The sequence below is a fragment of the Canis aureus genome, chromosome 13 (assembly GCF_053574225.1).
Source record: "Canis aureus isolate CA01 chromosome 13, VMU_Caureus_v.1.0, whole genome shotgun sequence".
NCBI lineage: Eukaryota > Metazoa > Chordata > Mammalia > Carnivora > Canidae > Canis > Canis aureus.
Window position 1 is genome coordinate 37,110,454 of NC_135623.1, and position 19,377 is coordinate 37,129,830.

Sequence of the window (19,377 nt, forward strand, 5' to 3'; positions counted from 1 at the left end):
AACACCCCACCCTCCCCCCGCCCCCCGCCCCCCTCCCCCCTCCCGGGCCGAGGACAAACCCCTCCCCTGCCCACTCACTCCTCCTGGTGGTTAGTCCGCGAAAGTCCTCGGAGTTTCGAGGGGAGGGGAGGGGAGGGGACGGGACGGGACGGGACGGGACGGGACGGGGTAGGGGGGCAGAGGGGACGACGGGGTAGGGGAGCGGAGGGGAGGGGGTCGGGAGGAGAACAGAGGAGCGGAGAGGAGCGGAGGGGAGGGGACGGGGTAGGGGAGCGGAGGGGAGGGGAGCAAAGGGGAGAGGAGAGGAGGGGAGAGGAGAGGAGGGGAGGGGAGCGGAGGGGAGCGGAGGGGAGGGGACGGGAGGGGGGCCGGGACCCACGGAGCGCGGGGCCCGCCCCTCCGGCCGCGCAGCACCTCCGCCGGGTCCCGGGGCGCCCCGCGGCGCAGCGTGGAGCGGCTCGTGCAGCATCTGCCCGCTCGCCGGCACCAGCAGCAGCAGAGAGGCCCAGAGCAGAACTCACCAAGCTGTTTGCCGCTGGGACTGAAGTCCACGGAGGTGATCGCAGCTTTGTGGCCCTTAAAATACCGCTCCAGGACCGGGTCCTCCTGGAAGGGGAGCGGGCGGGTTTGCGGGCGAGCCCGCGGGACAGGGGCGCCCCCCCCCGGGACCCCGGGACCCCGCTCCCCCCGGGCCGCCCCTCCCCTCCCCCCCGGGGACCCCCGAATGCGCGTTCCCGGGCCCGGGAGGCACAGCGCGCGGCCCGGCCCCGCTCGCGGCGGAAGCCCGCGGGCCGATTCTGACGCAGGCGCTCCACGGGAAGCCTCGGAGAGTTCTGGGGGCCGCGGGGCGCGGCAGGGGGCGGCCGGGGCCCCGGGGGCGCGGGAGGAGCGCCGGGGACGAGGCCGGGGCTCGGGGCTCGGGGCTCGGGGCCCGGGGCGCGGGGGCGGGAGACGCGGACACGGCCTCCGCCTCCCGCCAGGTGCGGGCGCGGCAGCCCCGCCGAGGCGCCCCCAGCCCCTCCTTACCGGGGCGGCGGCCATGGGAGGAGCGGTGGGCGCCGGGCTCCCGCCGGCGGGGGGCCTCGGGGGGAAGGGAGGGGACGGGGCAGGAGGGGGGACCGTGCGGCGCCCGGAACCGTGCGCCCGGAGCGGCGGCGCCTCCCGGTCACTACAACAACGGCGGCCCAGTCAAACCCCGCGCTCCAGGCGTGGCCAGCCGAGCCCCGAAGCGTGCCGGCGCGGGGCGGGGGGCGGGGGGGGGAGCGGGCCCCCGCCGCGGGGCAGGCGGGACGCCGCGGGGGCAGGTGTGGCCGCGCACGGACGCCGCGGCTTAGGGACCCCCGCGCTTCGAGCCCGGCACGGGGGGAAGTCGAGCCGGGGCTGGAAACGCGGCCGCTTGAGAGGCTCCTGATCGATGCGCTCGGAGTTCTATTGCATGTTAAAGAGACAGCGCCCACCGGGTCGCAGGAGGTCTGCGCCGGCCCCAGGACGGAGGGACGGAGGGACCGAGGGCGGGCGGCTTGGTGGTCGCTGGTTCGCGCGCGGGGGCTGAGCCCCCGGAGGACACACCTGTATTCAGGTCGTCGCCACGTGGGCCACGAGGAGCGTCGCGATGTGAGTCACAGATGCTGGTGGACGGACGACGCCGTGACCGCCGCGGCCGCAGGGAGCCCCGCGGAGAAGCTCGAGCGGCCGCGAGGGCCCCGGGTCGACCCGATGGCGGCGGCCTCGAGGACGCGGGTCCGAGATCCCGGGGCCAGAGCTCGCGCCGCGGGGTGCGTCCCGGTCTCGGGCCTCCCTGAGCGCGGGCGGGACGGCGCGAAACCTACCGAGATACGCGTTACCGGCAGCAAAGGAAGCGAGGCGGCGGCGGCCCACGCCCGGGAGGGCAGGTGTGTCCCCGCCTGCGGCCAGGCCCTCCGGCCGCGGGCTCCGGCGCTCGTCGACACCGCACGTCGCAACCGCAAGCAGCCGGGAGGTGCCTTTGGGTCTCGGTCTCGGTTCAAGTCCAGGTTTGTGGACTGGCCGCCGGCGCGCTCCGAGGGCCCAGAGGCGCCTGTTGCGGCCTGTGCGGGACGAGCCGGGGCCGCGTGCGAGAGACGCCGACCCCACGCGGACGCCGACGGCGCCGGCTCAGGGCCCCGCAGGCGCGTCCGGGCCTCCGCCGGGTGCGGGTGCGGGAGCGGGTGCGGGGACCGTCACTCTAGTCCAGGATCTGCCGTAGCCCGGCCGGCCCCTCCCAGCAGCCCATCAACGCGCTGCCGCGGGAATCTAAGCTGTGCTTGTTCCCGGGCTAGGTTTAGCTTAAAAACAAAAAACAAACAAACAAACACACATACTTAAAAACAGTTTTGGGGTGCTGGTTTGAATGTAAAATGTGGTAGCTTTGTGCACAGCAGTTTGGCACTTCCTCCATAAGTTAACTCCTGGGTTTTGTTTTGTTTTTAAGATTTTATTTATTCATGAGAGACGCAGAGAGAGAGAGAGAGGCAGAGACACAGGCAGAGGGAGAAGCAGGCTCCACGCAGGGAGCCCAACGTGGGACTTGATCCCAGGACTCCAGGATCACACCCTGGGCTGAAGGCGGACGCTCAACCGCTGAGCCACCGGGGATCCCACCTCCTGGGTTTATACAGGAAAGTATTGAAAGCAGAGACTAGGGGAATCCCTGGGGGGTTCAGCAGTTGAGTGCCTGCCTTCCAGGCAGGATCCCAGGGTCCCGGGATCGAGTCCCGCTCGGGGCTCCCTGCATGGGGCCTGCTTCTCCCTCTGCCTGTGTCTCTGCCTCTCTCTCTGTGTGTGTCTCTCATGAATAAATAAATACAATCTTAAAAAAAGTAAAATAAAAAGAAAGCAGAGACTAGAATAGATGCTTGTGCACCAAGGTTCATAGCAACATTACAACAGTCAAAAAGTAGAAACAACTCACCTGTCCAACAGATGATACTACAAATGTGACAGGTACCTACAACCACCGTTATTTGGTCATAGGAAGGAATGACATTCCAACGCTACTACAATGTGACTGGAACTCGAAAACAATACACTAAGTGAATAAGCCAGATACAAAGATGCACACATTGCATGGTCCCATGTATATGGGGTTCCTCAAATAGTTGGCTTCAGAGAGACACAAAGTAGAATGGAGGCCACTAGAGATGTGAGGATAAGGGAGAATGGGGAATTAATTTTTTTTAAGATTTAATTTATTTTTTTTAATTTTTTATTTATTTATGATAGTCACACACACAGAGAGAGAGAGAGAGGCAGAGACATAGGCAGAGGGAGAAGCAGGCTCCATGCACCGGGAGCCCGACGTGGGATTCGATCCCGGTCTCCAGGATCGCGCCCTGGGCCAAAGGCAGGCACCAAACCGCTGCACCACCCAGGGATCCCAAGATTTAATTTATTTATTCATGAGAAACACACTGAGAGAAAGAGGCAGAGACACAGGCAGTTGGAGAGGCAGGTTCCCTGCGGGGAACCTGATGCAGGACTCGATCCCGGGATGCCAGGATCACGCCCTGAGAATGGGGAATTATTGTTTAACGGGAGCAGAGTTTCTGTTTGAGACGATGACCTTCTGGAAATAGGTACTAGTGGTGGTTGAAAACATTGTGAAAGTTCTTCAGGCCACTGACTTGTACGCTGAAGAATAAAGTGGTAAATTTGATGTGATGTAGATTCTATGTAGAAACTATGAGGAATAACCAGGACGTCAGGATTTCTCACAGCCAAGAGAGGTCTAATCGTGGGTATAGCAGATTTAGAGAAAGAGAAAAAGATAGGGATGTAGAAACTAGTTCAAAAGAAACGAGAAGTTTTTAAGTACAGGTTTTTCTCTCAGTCTTTTAGTAAAAAAGTTTTAGACTTGTAGTTGTCAGAAAATACATGTTCTTAACTTAATAGAAGGAAAATGATCACCCACTGGCCCATCACCTAAAAATTGGCTTTTTAAAAAATTAAAGATTGATTGATTGATTTGACAGAGGGCACAAGCAGGAGAGCCAGGCAGAGGGAGAGGGAGAGGGAGAAGCAGTCTCCGCTCTGAGCAAGGAGCCAGATGTGGGGCTGGATCCCAGGACCCTGAGAGATCGTTACCTGAGCTGAAGGCAGATGCTTAATGGACTGATCCACCCACGCACCCTAGAAATTGACTTTAGAAACTTTTTTCCCTCTACCTATGGTGTGCTCACTACATGCAGAGTACTCCTCTAAATAACTTACAAGGGCAGCCTGGGTGGCTCAACGGTTTAGCACTGCCTTTCGCCCAGGGCCTGATCCTGGAGACCCGGGATCGAGTCCCATGTCGGGCTCCCGGCATGGAGCCTGCTTCTCCCTCCTCCTGTGTCTCTGCCCCCTGTCTCTCTCTCTCTCTCTCTCTCTCTCTCTCTCCCTCATAAATAAATAAATAAAATATTTAAAAATAAATAAATAAATAACTTACAAATTTGACATTTAGTCCTCATAAGGATCTTATCAGAGAGATGCTATTATTACCATGTACATTTCTATATGGGGGAATTGATATGCGGAGGCATGAAGTAACCGGCCCCAGGTACACAGGAAGGGGCACAGCTTTTGATTTCCGTGGGTACCTCCAGAGTCCACCAGTGCCCTTTGCATGATTGCAGGCCTGTTGTTAAACATGTAAAATTCTGTATCCCAGCCTAACAGTAAATTTTACAAAAAGAAGAATGGAACATGTCTGTTTCCATTCCACTGTTCTCTTAGTAATCCACACTGCTTTTCCACATTTGATTTGATTTTGTTTTGTTATTCCTCGCCTTTGCAAACAGCAAAAGCTCAGAGATAGATATTTGGGAACATGGCCAAATTGGGATTTTTTTTTTCCCCTAACTTCAAGCCTGCTTGAATTCATGTAATTCAGGGCACCTGGGTGGCTCAGTGGTTGAGCATTTGCCTTCGGCTCAGGGCGTGATCCCGGGGTCCTGGGATCGAGTCCTGCATCGGGCTCCCCACAGGGAGCTTGCTTCTCCCTCTGCCTATGTCTCTGCCTCTGTCTCTCTCTCTCTGTGTGTCTCTCATTAATAAATAAATAAAATCTTTAAGAAAAAAAAAAGAATTCATGTAATTCCACTTGCTACAGTAATTTGGAACCACTCCAAACTGCAAATTTATTAGTCTGGAAGCAAGCCACAATATTTCACAATATTCAGAAGTCTACATAAAAAATCTCCAAGATATCGTTGGAGACAAGGTACTAAGTAAGACAAACTGATTCTATAATTAGCTCTCCTCTTTCAGATTCCGCTCAAATTAGAAATCAAGTTTATCCACTTGAGCACCATATACATTTGTTTCTCCCTTAGGAGTCATTCGTCAGTTAGTTCCCTTCAAAGGTTGAAAATTTGGAGATAGCACAAAAGTGCCACCTACTGTTCATATTCCTGTGTGGCACTTGGAGTGAAGCAACTTTGCAGCCTATTCCCAGACCATGTAACTCTTTTGGATTCCTTTGCTCCAGAGTATAGGAGAGGACACAGAGAGGACGGACATACCAGGTCTGTTTGAATCACCAAAGTGTTAGCTTTTGTTTTGTTTTGAAGACCATCGGTGATTTATTTCAATCAAAATTCAGTTTCTAAATCCATATGAACTATATCCTCCAATAGATTTATCTTCCCAGTTTTTTAAAAGATTTTGTTTATTCGTGAGAGACATGAAAAAAATGACTCTTTTCCAAAGAAGACAGACCAGCTGTTATATGGAAAGGTGTTCCACATCACTAATCATCGAGGAAATGCACATCAGAAGAGCTGTGAACTATCACTGCTCATCTGTTCAACTGGCTACCATCAAGAAGATAAGAGACAGCATGTGTTGGTGAAGATGTGAAGACAATGTGTGCTGTTGGTGGCAATATAACTGGCACAGCCCCTCTGGAACACAGTACCAAGGTTCCTCAAGACGTTAAAAATAAAAAATAAATGAAAAATAAACATTAAAAATAGAAATACCATGTGCCCCAGTGATCCTACTTCTGGGTATATATCCAAAGGAAATGAAAACAGGAGACTGACAAGGTATCTGCAGTCTCAGGTTCATTACGGCATTATTTACAATAGCCAAGGCATGGAAACAACGTAAGTGTCCATCAAAAGATGAGTGGATGAGCCTGTGCATATGTGATTATATACACAGTGGAGCAGTACTCAGCCCTGGACACAGGAAGACCTTCCGTTTGCAACAATGTGAATGGACTTCCAGGGCTTTCCTCTAGGTGAAATAAGTCAAAGAAAAATACTATGTGATCTCTCATATGCAGAATTTAAAAACATCAAACTCATAGAAACAGAGTAGAATGGTGGTTGCCAAGGGCTGAGCGGTGGGGAAACGTGGGGAGATGTTGGTCAAAGGGTACAAACTTTCAGTTACAGGACTAATAAGATCCAAGGATCCAATGCACAGCATGGTGACTATCCACAATACTGTATTGGATCCTTGAAAGTTGCTCTGAGAGTAGAGCTTTAACGCTCTTACCATAACCACAACGACGACGACGACAAAATGATGTGTTTGCAGAAGATATGTTAACTAACCTTACTGTGGTAAACATTTTGCAATATATCCGAAAATCAAATCATCCCACCGTACACTGACCAGTGAGCTGGACCTGGGGGATCAGAGGCTCCACGCCCCTCCCCTTGGAATGTTCCGCTTGCCTTTCCTGTCTAACAGCCTGGAGATGGTGATGTGATGTTGAAAACAGCTGCACGGAATACGTACATACGTAACCGAACCCAGTGAGGGCCTCTTAAGCTTTTAAGATTTGGAGGACGTATCCTGGGACCCATTGATCTTACTGCCACCTAAGACAGGCCTCTTCTGTAAGTTCCCTTTGCTGTTATTAAAATTGCCACCCACCACCTACCTGCCTCTTTGTTTAGTGTCTTGCTGCTCCCTGCACATGGGGGCCAGTTTCAGCTTACACTGCAAGACCCCCCTGGGGGTTGTAAACCTCCATCTACCTTACAAGAGCTCAGACAGTAAGTAGCCTGAAAACGTTCATTCATTGCCTTTAAACGAGCGAGAGCCACCCACGTTAGAATTGAGCAACTCAGGGGTAAAGCAGGTGTTACTAGCTGCTGCCTGGCAGATAGTGCTTGATGGGAGTTAGATTCTTATCCCTCTGTGTCCTGACACTTTTAAGGTTTGAGTGAATACCTTCCATCAGAGAAGGGAGGCGGGACAAGCAGCAGCCCTGTGATAGCCTAGTTTCCCCAGCCCCACAGACCCAGTCTGGGTCTCTCGGAGCCCGGGGATACAGGAAGAGAAGTAGAAGAAACAGTGTCACGTCATGGTCGAGTCTGGTGAGATGTTTGGCACAAGCTATACTGCTTGGGTAGCCAGGAGACTAAGGGGAAACCAGAGTGACAAAGGAGGAGGCTCCCACCCGGGTCTGCGTAGACCACAGCATGACCCTGGCACAGCGAAGACCGCGGAAGCCTTACTTTGCTGGGTTGTTGTGAATTATTTAACTCAACTGGATAATTGCAATCAGTAGTTCTTCACAAGGACATCCTCCTCATCCCCCCATCCCAGGATGTTTGGCAATGTCTGGAGACACTTACAGTTGTCATAACGGGGGGTCTGGTGCTCTTGGCATCCGGTAGATAGAGCTCAGGGATGCTGCTAAACATCCTACCATGTACGGGACAGCCTCCACGACTACCCACCCCAAATGTCAATAGTGCTGAGGTGGAGAAACCTTGATTTAAATGAACGCATTTCGCACATACATGCTCAATAAATGTTGATTCACCCTTCTGGCCTGATGTCCTGCTGTTCATAAGGTTTCCGATAATTAGCCATCTCCCAAACTTCCCATATATACCAAAGTATCTTCATTATAAGGCATACCTTTTACCAAAAATATCACTGTTCTAGCCTGGTAGCTGCACTTCTGGTGAGCATAGCATCATGTATAGAGAAGTTGAATCACTGTGTTGTATACTTGAAAATAATGTAACATTGTGTGTCAACTAGACTCAATTTTTTTTAAAGATTTCGCTCATTTATTCATGAGAGACACAAAGAGAGAGAGAGAGAGAGAGAGAGGCAGAGACACAGAGAGGCAGAGGGAGAAGCAGGCCCCATGCAGGGAGCCCGACATGGGACTCGATCCTGGGTCTCCAGGATCACGCCCTGGACTGAAGGCAGTGCTAAACCGCTGAGCCACCCAGGCTGCCCTAGACTCAAATTTTTAAAAAAATCAATCACAGTTGTAGTGTTTTGAACTGGCATCAGATGTGATAATTTGTACATATTTTCCCTCTAAGTAGCTGTCATCAAATCATGGTGGGCATTAGTTAATGACCTCTTAAACTCCAAAAGAAGTAGTATACTATATACATTTCTAAGGTTCTACAATTCTATTTCATATTAGATCAGTTCTTGAAATGGTGCCTGGGGACATGAAAAAGTAACCTATTCACGTGTCCACTGATTTATTATCCCCAATTACATAGTCCTTAGTTGGGGCTCCAGGGAGGTTCATTGACATGCTCAACTCTGTTCAATTAGTGACCCAGTCAAACCTACAACTTGATGGTCCAGAATTTTAGTTCAGGGCTGGCTTCCCCTTGCCCCTCGAATAACTGCAAATGTATAATCTTTATCCAAAATGAGTTTAGCAAGAGGTTACCACTTTTTATTCAACTTGTCAGACTTCATGACATTCTCTATGGGACAGAATTTTGGTCCCCAGACTATATTCCATAAACATTGAGCGTGCTATTAGGTATTAAAGATATGAAGAGGGATCCCTGGGTGGCGCAGCGGTCTGGCGCCTGCCTTTGGCCCAGGGCGCGATCCTGGAGACCCGGGATCGAATCCCACGTCGGGTTCCCTGCACAGAGCCTGCTTCTCCCTCTGCCTGTGTCTCTGCCTCTCTCTATCTGTGTGTGACTATCATAAAAAAAAAAAAAAAAGATATGAAGAGGGGCGCCTGGGTGGCTCAGTGGTTTAGCATCTGCCTTTGGCTCGGGTCATGATCCTGGGGTCCTGGGATAGGGTCCCACATCGGGCTCCCTGTGAGGAGCCTGCTTCTCCCTCTGCCTATGTCTCTGCCTCTCTCTGTTTCTCAAGAATAAATAAGTAAAATCTGTTTAAAAAATAATGATATGAAGACAAGTAAAAATGGGTCCCAGGGTAGGAAATGCTTATATTCTAAACCCAAGCAGACACCAAGAAGGAGTGAGGGAGGTTAGATTGTAGGGTTGCCAGACACAGTAGGAGGTATCCTAAATGAATTGCGTGAATTATAGGGGACATACACTAAAAACAAAACCAAATCAACGTTTATCTGAACTTCAACTTTAGACCTCTTGCATTTTTATTTACTAAACCCAGGAGCTCTGCTGGAAACTGGGGAGAACGGGAAAGTGCAGGCCTCACCGAAAGGGGGGGCGGCTGCGTAGTGTCTCAGGAATGGTTTCCATGAGGCATGCAGCCCCAGTGTTGCCAAACCATTGAAATTACCATAAGCTGGAAATCCAGAATTTCAGTTAAAATCTCCCTAATTTTAAAAGCTGAGGGCTGATTTGAGAAATTTTAAAGACTCAGGGGGCCCCCAAAATCTCTACGGCTTGTGAGGGTGTTTAAGTGAGCCCCAAATAAGACCTCTTTCCCACCAGGATGGAGAAGGCCCTGAGTCCTACAGATTTCCGACGGACGGAGGTCAGACCATCGCCAATGGTACTGCTGATAGAACAACCAAGGATCTGGCCTGTGTACAGCCAAGCGGGCCTGCTGGCAGGCTCTTGAGGTGACCTAACCCCCCTGTCCCAGCTTTGCAGCCCGACAGAGCAGCGTTGCCCTCCAGCCAAGAGGGCAAACCAGAATATTCCTGCTCTGCAGACAGAAGGGTGTGAAGAGAGAGGAGGGTGGCAGGGGCTGAGCTGAGTGGGCCCCCCTTCTCCTCAACTGTCTACCCCCACCCCGCTGGGGCACCCCTCAAACCTACCCCCATCTCAGGACAGGGAAAGGGAGGCAGGGAGGCCAGAAGAGTTCCTGGGGGCAGCGCCTCCTTGCGGGGAGCAGGGGCCGGGGAGCAAGGCCCGAGGGTCTCCGGGTCTGACAGTGGACTCGGCCACTGACTGTCGAAGTTTCCAGCGCAGTAGAAGGACCCATGGCCCTGGGTTCACCGAGGTGCTGCGAGCAGGCCAACCGTCGCCCACCAGGCATCCGTCCCCACAGCTGGGCCTGCAGGCTGGGGGGGGGACAGGAGGCCTCGGGACAGCAGGTGGGAGGCCACGCAGGACTTGCCAGCAGGGTGCGGGGAGGCAGGAATGGCCTTCCAGCAAACACCCGGCTCCGGGTTGGGTTTGGAAAGAAGAGGACTGTGGTAGAGGGAGGGGGTGTGTTTGGTTCCTCAGCACCCATTCCCGCGCCTGTGGGGACAGGGTGGGAGACAGCTGGCCGTGGAACCCTTGGGGTCTACTGAGCACGGGATGCGAGGTGACACAGGCCTGGGAAATGGAAAGGCTGGAGACCCGGCTGCCCTGAGCACACCCCCTGGGGGCAAGGGTACAAGAGTGTCCTTCCAGGACCACATGTGACCTGGGGGGGTGGCGGGGGGGGGCAGGACTGCAGCCCGAGAAGGCCTGAAGTGACACCAGAAACCCAGTCCCAGCATAGACTGCCCGAGTCCCGGCAGCTGGGGAGGACACGGAAGTGACCTGCAGAGGAAAATGCACTGCTCACACCCGGGGAGTATAGCCAAATGCGGGGGGGGGGGGTTTGGGGCAGGAGCCCCCAGAAGTGCCCACGGTAATAATCCTTTCTGGCCTCAAACCCAGGGAAAGCTAGTTTGAAAATTGAAAGAGCAGGACCGGGGCAGCCCTGGGGGCTCAGCGGTTTAGCGCCTCCTTGGGCCCAGGGCATGATCCTGGAGCCCCGGAATCGAGTCCCACGTCGGACTCCCTGCGTGGAGCCTGCTTCTCCCTCTGCCTGTGTCTCTGCCTCTCTCTCTCTCTCTTTCATGAATAAATAAATAAAAAATCTTTAAAAAAAAAAAAAAGGCAGGAATCCTCACCGTATGACTTTGGGGAGTCCATCCCAGCGAGATCTTGATGTACCTCTCGCCTCCCTCCTGTGCTTCTACCCAGGAGTCAGAAACCTCCTAGCAAGTGGGAAGGAAGGGGAAATGGAGAGAATAAAATCCACCATTCCCGACCTTAGCTGGGGGAAATAGAAACACTCCCTGGCCCCAACTAGCACCGACTGTAGCTTCCAGGGCTTGGAGATTGGGGAGCAGAGAAGCTTTGTGGTTTAACTTCACATAGAAATGGGTCTTTTGGGCAGCCCAGGTGGCTCAGCAGTTTAGGGTTGCCTTAAGCCCAGGGCCTGATCCTGGAGACCTGAGATTGAGTCCCACGACGGGCTCCCTGCATGGAGCCTGCTTCTCCCTCTGCCTCTCTCTCTCTCTCTCTCTCTCTCTCTCTGTCTCTCATTAATAAATACATAACATCTTGAAAAAAAAAAAAGAAATGGGTCTTTTAATTACTGAAATGAAACTATTTTGTAATAATGAGGGAGCAGACGGCAAAGCACCAGCTGACATCCCTCAAACCCCACTACCCACCCCACCCCCGACCGCCCCCCCCAACAACCCCCAACCAGGTGGGATGTGTGTGACATTCCTCAGGCACTCCAGCCTGCCCAGAAACTAGGGGAAGGGAAAACCAAGTGGTTAACTAATAGAGGCCACAGCACAGCAAGACCTGAGTCTCCCTCAGTTTACAAATGTCTTAGTGATTTACAAAAAAAAAAAAAAAAGCATTCTTATCAATAACCTAACTTCCAGAGGGCAACTCCCAACTGTCTTCCTGCTACTGCTTTACTAGAGGGAAAACAATCTTAATTTGACAATGGCAAGGTCTCCAATACCTTGTAGGTCCTCTTTAGCATACAAAAACCCTTTTGAAAACCTCCCTCTTCCCTAGTCCCCCAACTCCCAAGTCACCCCTCACCCCCCAGGGCAGCAGCTCTTTTCTGCCCCCAGGGGTCCTGTCCCCGTGCTTTAATAAAACCAGCGTTTTTGCACCACAGGCATCTCAAGAATCTATAGAGGCCAGGGTGGAGAGGGAAATGCAAGGGAGGGGGGTGGGCATGGCATATGTGGGGGTGCTGCAGACGAAGGAATTAATGTGAGCATCCTGGGGTACTGAGCAATGTGATTGTATCACAGGAACCATGAGTAGTTGGCTTGTTGGAACGCAGCGTACAGGGGAAGCGAGGCAGAGATGAGACTGCCAAGCTGATGAATTGGGAGAGACACGGTGAGTAGAATCTGGCAGGAAGCAGATGGCGCAAGTCAACTGAGGAGACCTTAATAAAGGGACAATTTACAAATGTGTGGGCAGGATTAAGGGAAACAGGTGAGACGGGGCCCCGCCCTAGCGCTGGCAACAGCAGGGAACCACTTCCATCCTTGATCTGAAGAGGTAAAGAGGCCAACACCAAGACCCCGAGACCCTAGAGTCTGCTTGTTAGGAGCTGTGGTCTTTGGTAGAAGGGTATTGTCAACTCTGAGCAAACTCTGCTGGGGGGGGATCTGAGGAAACACAGCACCCCAGTCTCTCTTCTTCTCGGGGCTGGTGATTTCCACTGGTTAAGATGACCTGGAAGTCAGTGGGCAAGGGAGCCAATGGGTGCAGTCCACAGAGGTCAACCTCTTGGGACCTAGAGCAGAGTGGAAAGGAGGGAAGAGTGGATCCAGAGGGACAAACAGAAAACACCCAGCACAGAGAGAAAATACCAGAAAGCATCCCATTGGTCCTGGGATGTCATTCAAAGTGTCAAAGTTGGAGCCTCGTTGGCCTCTAGAGGGAGCCCAAGGATTTCTTTTCCTTCACCCCGGCTTTGGAGAAGGAACCTCTGCAGAGGCTGAGGGCTCAACAGACCCCAAGATGATCCACTAGGAATGGAACTGGCAGGTGTCCTGAGACTGCTCCTGGAATGAAAAATGTCCCCTTTGCACTTAGATTTACGCATGTGGATTGATTTTTTTTCCCCCAGTAGGCTCCATGCCCAACGTGGAGCCCAACACGGGGCTTGTACTCATGACCCTGAGATCAAGACCTGAGCTGAGATCAAGAGTTGGGTGCTTAGGTTGAGCCTCCGAGGCGCCCCTGAATTGATTTCTAACAATAACAATCAAAATAACCAAAGCAAATACTAAGTATTCATCAGGTGTCAAGTTCTTGGCTCGCACTTAGTACACCAAACTCGTCGGGGGTAAATTCCATTATCACTGCCATTTTATCGATCAGGAGACTACTAAATAGAGCCTGAATTTGAACCCCATTGGATGAGTCTCTGCTCCTCTGTCCTCCTGTCCTGCTGGCTTAGTCAGCTGGATGGAAAGTTAGCCTGACTTAGAAGACCCAGGGCAGGGTCTACGGACGAAAAGACAGGAAAATTCCTGTGTTAGGATTTGCCTGTATTTAACAACTTGAAGCGTGTATTTACTGATGAGCATTGGCCACCTGCCAAGCTGAGCCAGGTGCCAGGGATCCCCAGTGGCCACGATGACAGGCACTACGTGCCTACAAAATCTCCAAGCCCGACTGAGCAGACGATGTGAGTCCCGAGTCTCCTCCACCACTACCTGTGTCACCCAGGGCAAGTCGCTTAGGTCACCTTGCTTTGCTTTCTCCTCCCTAAAATATAAGTAATAAATCAACACAAAGCACTTAGAGCAAATCCAGGTGTAGGGTGGTGTCATCTGCTATCCTTACAACCCATGCCGCCAGCCTTTGAAGCTTCTATATTGGATGCAGAGACCCAGAGAGACGCGAGGTCAAGGTCTTGGTCAAGTACAAGGGAGCCCAAAAGGCCGCCCTGTCTGCTCTTTAGCAAGATCCAAGATTATAAGGGCAAAAGGGCTTCCGGAGACCCTACTTGGTCCAGCTCAGCTTTTCATTCTGAGCTAAAGCTCTAAATTAGGCCTGACAAACAGGTTCGGACCCGGATCAATCGACACTGGCTGCCTGAACCACTGTGTTACAAGGGATTCTCACTGCACAATGAATGAGAAAGAATGCCACGAGAGATCAAAGCGTCTGCTGTTGGTAGAAGATGGGAAGGAGGCAGCACATGGTTCTAGAACAGTGTTCTTTGGCCTGGGATGTCTCTTCAGCAGGGGCATCTGAGCAGGCCATAGGGGACCCAAGTGTAGTCACAGACTAAGGTAACCAGCTGTCCCAGTTTGTTCAGGATGGTCCTGATTATAGCACTGAGGTCCCACATCCCAGGAAACCTCCTCAATATGGGGGCACAACCCAATTTGCTTCACAAGCTTTTCTTCTTTACAATAGCTTTTAAGAAAATTAACTATTAACACTGATCTAGGTAGAGATTATGGTCTGTTTTTTGTTTTGTTTTGAATCTCAGCCAATTTCAGCCTGTGAAATGCATTGTACTCCATCCCATCACCTGATACCCTCCGGGTCCCCCCACCTCACAACAACGGACAGCCCTCTCCTTTCTCAACACTGTTCCCTGCCATGTCCATCCAAGTCTTAGCAGGGAACAGCTGGCACCCTCAAAAGGCTTTAAGGGAAAAGCATTTCATGCAGGGATTATTTACAGAGGCCCAATCAGGGTTAATGGAAGCCACGAGATCTAGGGAGACACCCAAGGATTAGCCCTCAGCCCTGCAGACCTGCGGGGACAGGTGAGGGAATGCTGTCCCCAGCCTGCTAGGAGGCAGAGCTGAACCAGACAAGCCTGGTGCTGGGAGGCTGAGAGGCAGCCGGGATTTGGGGCCTGTGCTGAACTGCGGGGAGGCCAGGAAGAACCAGGAGGAAGGAGGGGAAAAAATCCCTGACCTTGCCCCGCTCCTGCACGCTGGCCTCTTGCCAGGGCCTCCTTGCCAGAAGACAGGGAGAAGCAGGTGAAATGGCAAGTTTAGTAGCCGTCAACCTCCCCAGCCACAGAACATGGCAAGAAAAGGCAGAGGTGAGAGCTGAGAATAACCAGGCCAGGCCACCCTGTCGTCACTCGGCTTCCACTCTAGTCCTTTCTGTAGCTGAAGGAACTCAGCTCCCCAACATAGGAAAACCCCAACATCTCATTCACCACTGCCTCAAGGGGATGAAGTTTAGTCATTCTTCCTGGAACCTACGCTGTCCACAGCACCCACTCCCCCAGGTTAAGCAGCAAGGAAAGGGAGTAAGAGAAACACTTCCAGTAAAATAGGTCTACACTGATCATCCTGACTTCCTCCTTCCACCTCTCACCCCATAATTCCCTCCCTCTCAGCTAACACCCCAGCAGTGGACATGCTCTTACCTGATGGGGTGAGCTTGTGCCTTTATGTCTATCGAGTTGCTGCTGCTCCCCATTGCCCGTTGCTATTGGACATGAGAGTGCAATCAATCCCATGCATCACAGACAACGTTGTCCCCATTCTGCAGCAACAATCCGATTTCTCCTTGATAAGCAGATTCGATCGTGCTGCCCCAGATGCACACCCAATGCACTGTCCTCAGTTAGTGGCATGAACAGCCTGAAATGTCCAGGGGGCATTCCTGGTGTTGTATGGTGGCAATAAGCCTCTCTGGTTGGCAGAAGGACTGAGGTCCTTCTAGGGAGTTTGAGAACTCCCTAGATACAACATTTCAGGGACAGGAAGAAATTCTTGAAGCAGATTATTAAGTCTGAGAGAAGCCGCTTCTACCTTCACTCTTGGGTTTCTGGAACAAGGTATTCCACACCCTATGTTAACCACTGACCTGGTCACTTAAAGGACAATACACGACCTCAGAAGATAGTGTCTCTCAACCGGCACCATAACTGAGACTTTGGTAGGCCATTCCATTATTCCATCAAGCCAGCTGCTTCCAAGTGATGTAAAAACAATGAATTCTGTCACGTGAGCCTAAAGCCATAGCTATTTTACTGCGAATGAGTTCCTAGGTCAGAGCCAACAACGTGTGTGATACCATTAGAAAGCAAGAATGTCCCGTTCTCTTTAAGGTCCTTCTAGCTGGACTGAGAATTAAATTGGCACAAAACAGATTAAGTGGAGAAAATCGAATTCAGTTTCATATGTACAGAAATCCACACAAACATGGAAATTCCCAAGACAGGCAAAATGAGATATATATGTGGTTCTCATATCTCACTCTCTCCCACTAAGGAGGAGTGGGTGGCGATCTGAGACTTCAAAAACAAGAAATGCAATTCACGGGAAGGTGAAAAAGAGTAAATGTTTAGCTAACAAATGTTCTCTGGGCCACTCTTACTAGGTTCCTCCTTTTCCACCATAACTAGCTCGTAGTATAATGTAATTATTCATGGTAATAGCTCCTCTATCTCAATTCTTTTTAGGCAGTTGTGGGGGACATAAAGAGCTTTTCCTTAATCTGCTGGGCTTTAATGGCTCTTTAACTCAAAATAGTCTTCAAGACAAAATAGTCCATGTTGGGGCAGTCTGCCCTTGGTCCCCACGATACCATGGATGTGATAAGGCAGTTTATCACCCATCACGTGGTGTTGGCAGAAGCATCACGGGCAGTAAAGGGAAATCACTCTCCAGAATATGCAGCGATATTCCCGTGAAGACCAACTGTTGCCCCTTCTATAATGGAGCTGTCCCAAACAACCTGGATGGCTGGTGTCCCTGGGAAATGGTGCCAAGCAAGGGCTCAGTGTTGGCTGCTGTTTTACAAAGTTGGTCACTCAGCACCAGTAGAAGTCAGAATAACTGTGGTAAGAAGGAGTCTGTGTTTTTCTTTGCATTTATTACCTCTATCTCTGTTTCCATGGTTGCTTCGTACATGGGCCATTTGTGTGAGCATACAGGTGGCCAAGAAAGGAAGCTCACTGACAACCAATGCTTGGTCATGTTGACCACCTCCGTATTTTATCTCTTCTACACAGTGGATGTCCTCTGGGGGAATGTTTATGTGCGGCTCAAATAGCTTCAAGAACGGTTGGCCTTCTTAGAAGTCCATGATATAATTTCTCTTTAGGTGATGTTGGCAACAATCTTCCAATCGTGTTTAAAAGCTACCAAGTCCTTGGTAAGTTGACCAACACATTAGTTATGGCCCATGAATCAGTATATTTCAGGAAAACTCAGTTGTCTCTTTTTTTCACATCAAATGGCCAACCGGAGGTAGTGCCTGAAGTTCCGTCCACTGGACATTTCCCTCCCACTGGTAGAGCCTACCACCTACAGATACATCCTTAAACCAGACAAGGTCTTCTCATTAATTGGTCATGGGGAATTCCCCAGGAGGCCAGAGGGCTGGTTTGAGGGAAAGGCGGGAAGCAGTAGGAAGTCTGAGTCATCTGCTTCTGCAGGGAAGAGAAGTGCTGAGAATAGAGCCGGGTTGTGAGGGAGAAAGAATAACAGCTCACCCACGCAAGTGCAAGTTCTTCACCCTGAAGTTTAAACGGAGTGATTCTTCAGCGAGCTCCTTACTTTCTGTGAGAAAATCCTTATAGTTATAACAACAGTGGTATTACAAGCCAGTAAGGCAAAAAAAGAAATATCTTAGTGTTCAACATAGATTTCTGGCAAATAACGTATTTCATAGACCTTCCTAAATGTATGCGAGGTAAAGGCAGATGCATCTAACATCTATGTTTAATTGATTTTTCCCAGAAAGCTTATTTTGAAATGTGAGCCTCTGACACATTCCTATGGGTGTGCTTTTTTTTATGTTTTAAAGATTTATTTATTTATTTGAGAGAGGGACAGCAGAGTGCGGGGATGAAGAGCAGAGGGAAAGGGAGAAACAGTCTCAAGCAGACTCCATGCTGAGTGTGCAGCCGACATGAGGCTCTATCCCAGGGACCCTAAGATTATGACCTGAGCGAAACCAAGAGTTGGCTGCTGAACTGACTGCACCACCCAGGCTTTGCCACCCCATGAGTGTACTTTTTAAAAACAAGTTCCATTTTCATGTTTTCTTTGTCGGTGAGGGGAAAAATCAGCTTAATTCCATAAGATTAGTTTTAGCCTAGGGGAGCCTTGGGTGGCTCCGTTGGTTAAGCATCTGACTCTTGATTTTCGCTCAGGTCATGATCTTTATAAGATCATGAGATCAGGCTCTTATGCTGGGTGTGGAGCCTGCTTAAGATTCTCTATCTTCCCTTCCTTTACCCTCTCCCTCCACCACCCCCCCCCCCCGCCCCGTACATGCTCTTTCTCTCTCTAAACAAAACAAAACAAAACAAAAACAAAAAACCCAACACATTAGTTTTATCCAAGCATTACTGAAACCATTGAAATCCCAATATGGAGTCTTTAAAATAAAATGTGCCCAAACTAACCTATGATGTTAGAATTCAGAAAGGGAAGGAAAGGAAGCATGAGGGATTATCTACAGGCTGCTATTGTCGTGTCCTCCCCCCCCCCCCCCCCCCGGGGATTGGTCCAGTGGGAGACTTCATTTTATGAAATTACAATAAGCTGTGCCCTTATGGTAGATATACTTTTCTATCTGTGCACTATATTTCAATAAGAAGAAAAAAATGAAGCGTGCTTTATAAATGATGAGCTTGTTGCAAGTTTCCGTGAACTAGAAACTATATTAGAAAATTTCATGAACTGCTGCACAACTCAAGCTAAACAGTTATGAAAGGCCTGCAATGCAAGATTAAGACATATAAATTGCAGTCTTGTGGGGAGGGGGACATATCTATGTACAAACAATTCACAAAGCCAAGATTTGTTAGCGTGCCTATGACATACCAGACACTAGTCTAGGGGCCTGAGATTGGATACAAGTGACCAAAACAGACAGAAGCCCTCTCGTGGTGGAACCGAAACCTGCCAGAGAAGCTGCCAGCAATAAATTGCTGAAAACTGAGTAGATGTCCGCTCTTTGTAAGAGAGACATTTCCCGGTATAAGGGAAATCCCCATTTGTAAGGTTGTCTCCTCCTCTGTACCAGGAAGAGGAGGATGACTAAATCTTTAGAGGCTCTTATCAGTGGAGAAGGTGTGGACTTAAATCTGCATAACAACCATATGCTTGTTTACTGGGCTTTGCCTGAAAACCTGGTTCTCCCAGGCCCACACTTTTGTCTATAGCTAGAGATCCTACTTGACATGGTAGCTTGGGCCTTTTTAAGGAGTTACTTAGTTTTCTTGACCAGTCCTTGAACACACAGGAAGTATATACATTATTAAACTTCTGTTTGTTCTTCTCCTGTCAATCTCTCTCTTATTACAGGGGGTCTCAGCCAAGAACCTACAAGGGTAGAAGGAAAATTATCCGTCCTCCGCCACGAAAGCAAGAAGTCTGTGTGATTAGGACAAGGTGAGCAAAGGGGAAAGGAGGTCAGGGAATTAAGGAAGGGAAGATAATTGGATATTTGTAAGATTTTGATT

The 19,377-nt window shown here is 50.7% G+C and overlaps 1 protein-coding gene and 1 long non-coding RNA gene across 9 annotated transcripts in view; one reads left to right on the forward strand and one right to left on the reverse strand.

Annotated features, from left to right (window-relative positions):
* Nucleotides 1-1,166, reverse strand: part of POC1B (POC1 centriolar protein B) — a 95,157-nt gene extending 93,991 nt beyond the window's left edge. For 2 of the 8 annotated variants that reach the window (XR_013350679.1, XM_077845765.1), the window contains exons 1-2: nt 1,027-1,166; nt 522-606 (exon numbers count right to left, since the gene is read on the reverse strand). Coding sequence is in view for 5 of the 8 variants with exons in the window: in XM_077845765.1 (XP_077701891.1) it covers nt 522-606; nt 1,027-1,041 (100 nt within the window). In the remaining 3 variants the exon portion in view is untranslated. Of the gene's footprint in view, nt 1-78; nt 100-521; nt 661-1,026 lie in introns of those variants that run through there. The other 6 variants (XM_077845762.1, XM_077845758.1, XM_077845759.1 and 3 more) reach the window with 5 other exon arrangements.
* The window catches only part of LOC144282287 (uncharacterized), a 36,245-nt gene continuing 17,266 nt past the window's right edge, over nt 399-19,377 (forward strand). The window contains exons 1-2 of the long non-coding RNA XR_013350680.1: nt 399-556; nt 19,220-19,306. This is a non-coding gene — a long non-coding RNA (uncharacterized LOC144282287). The remainder of the gene's footprint in view (nt 557-19,219; nt 19,307-19,377) is intronic.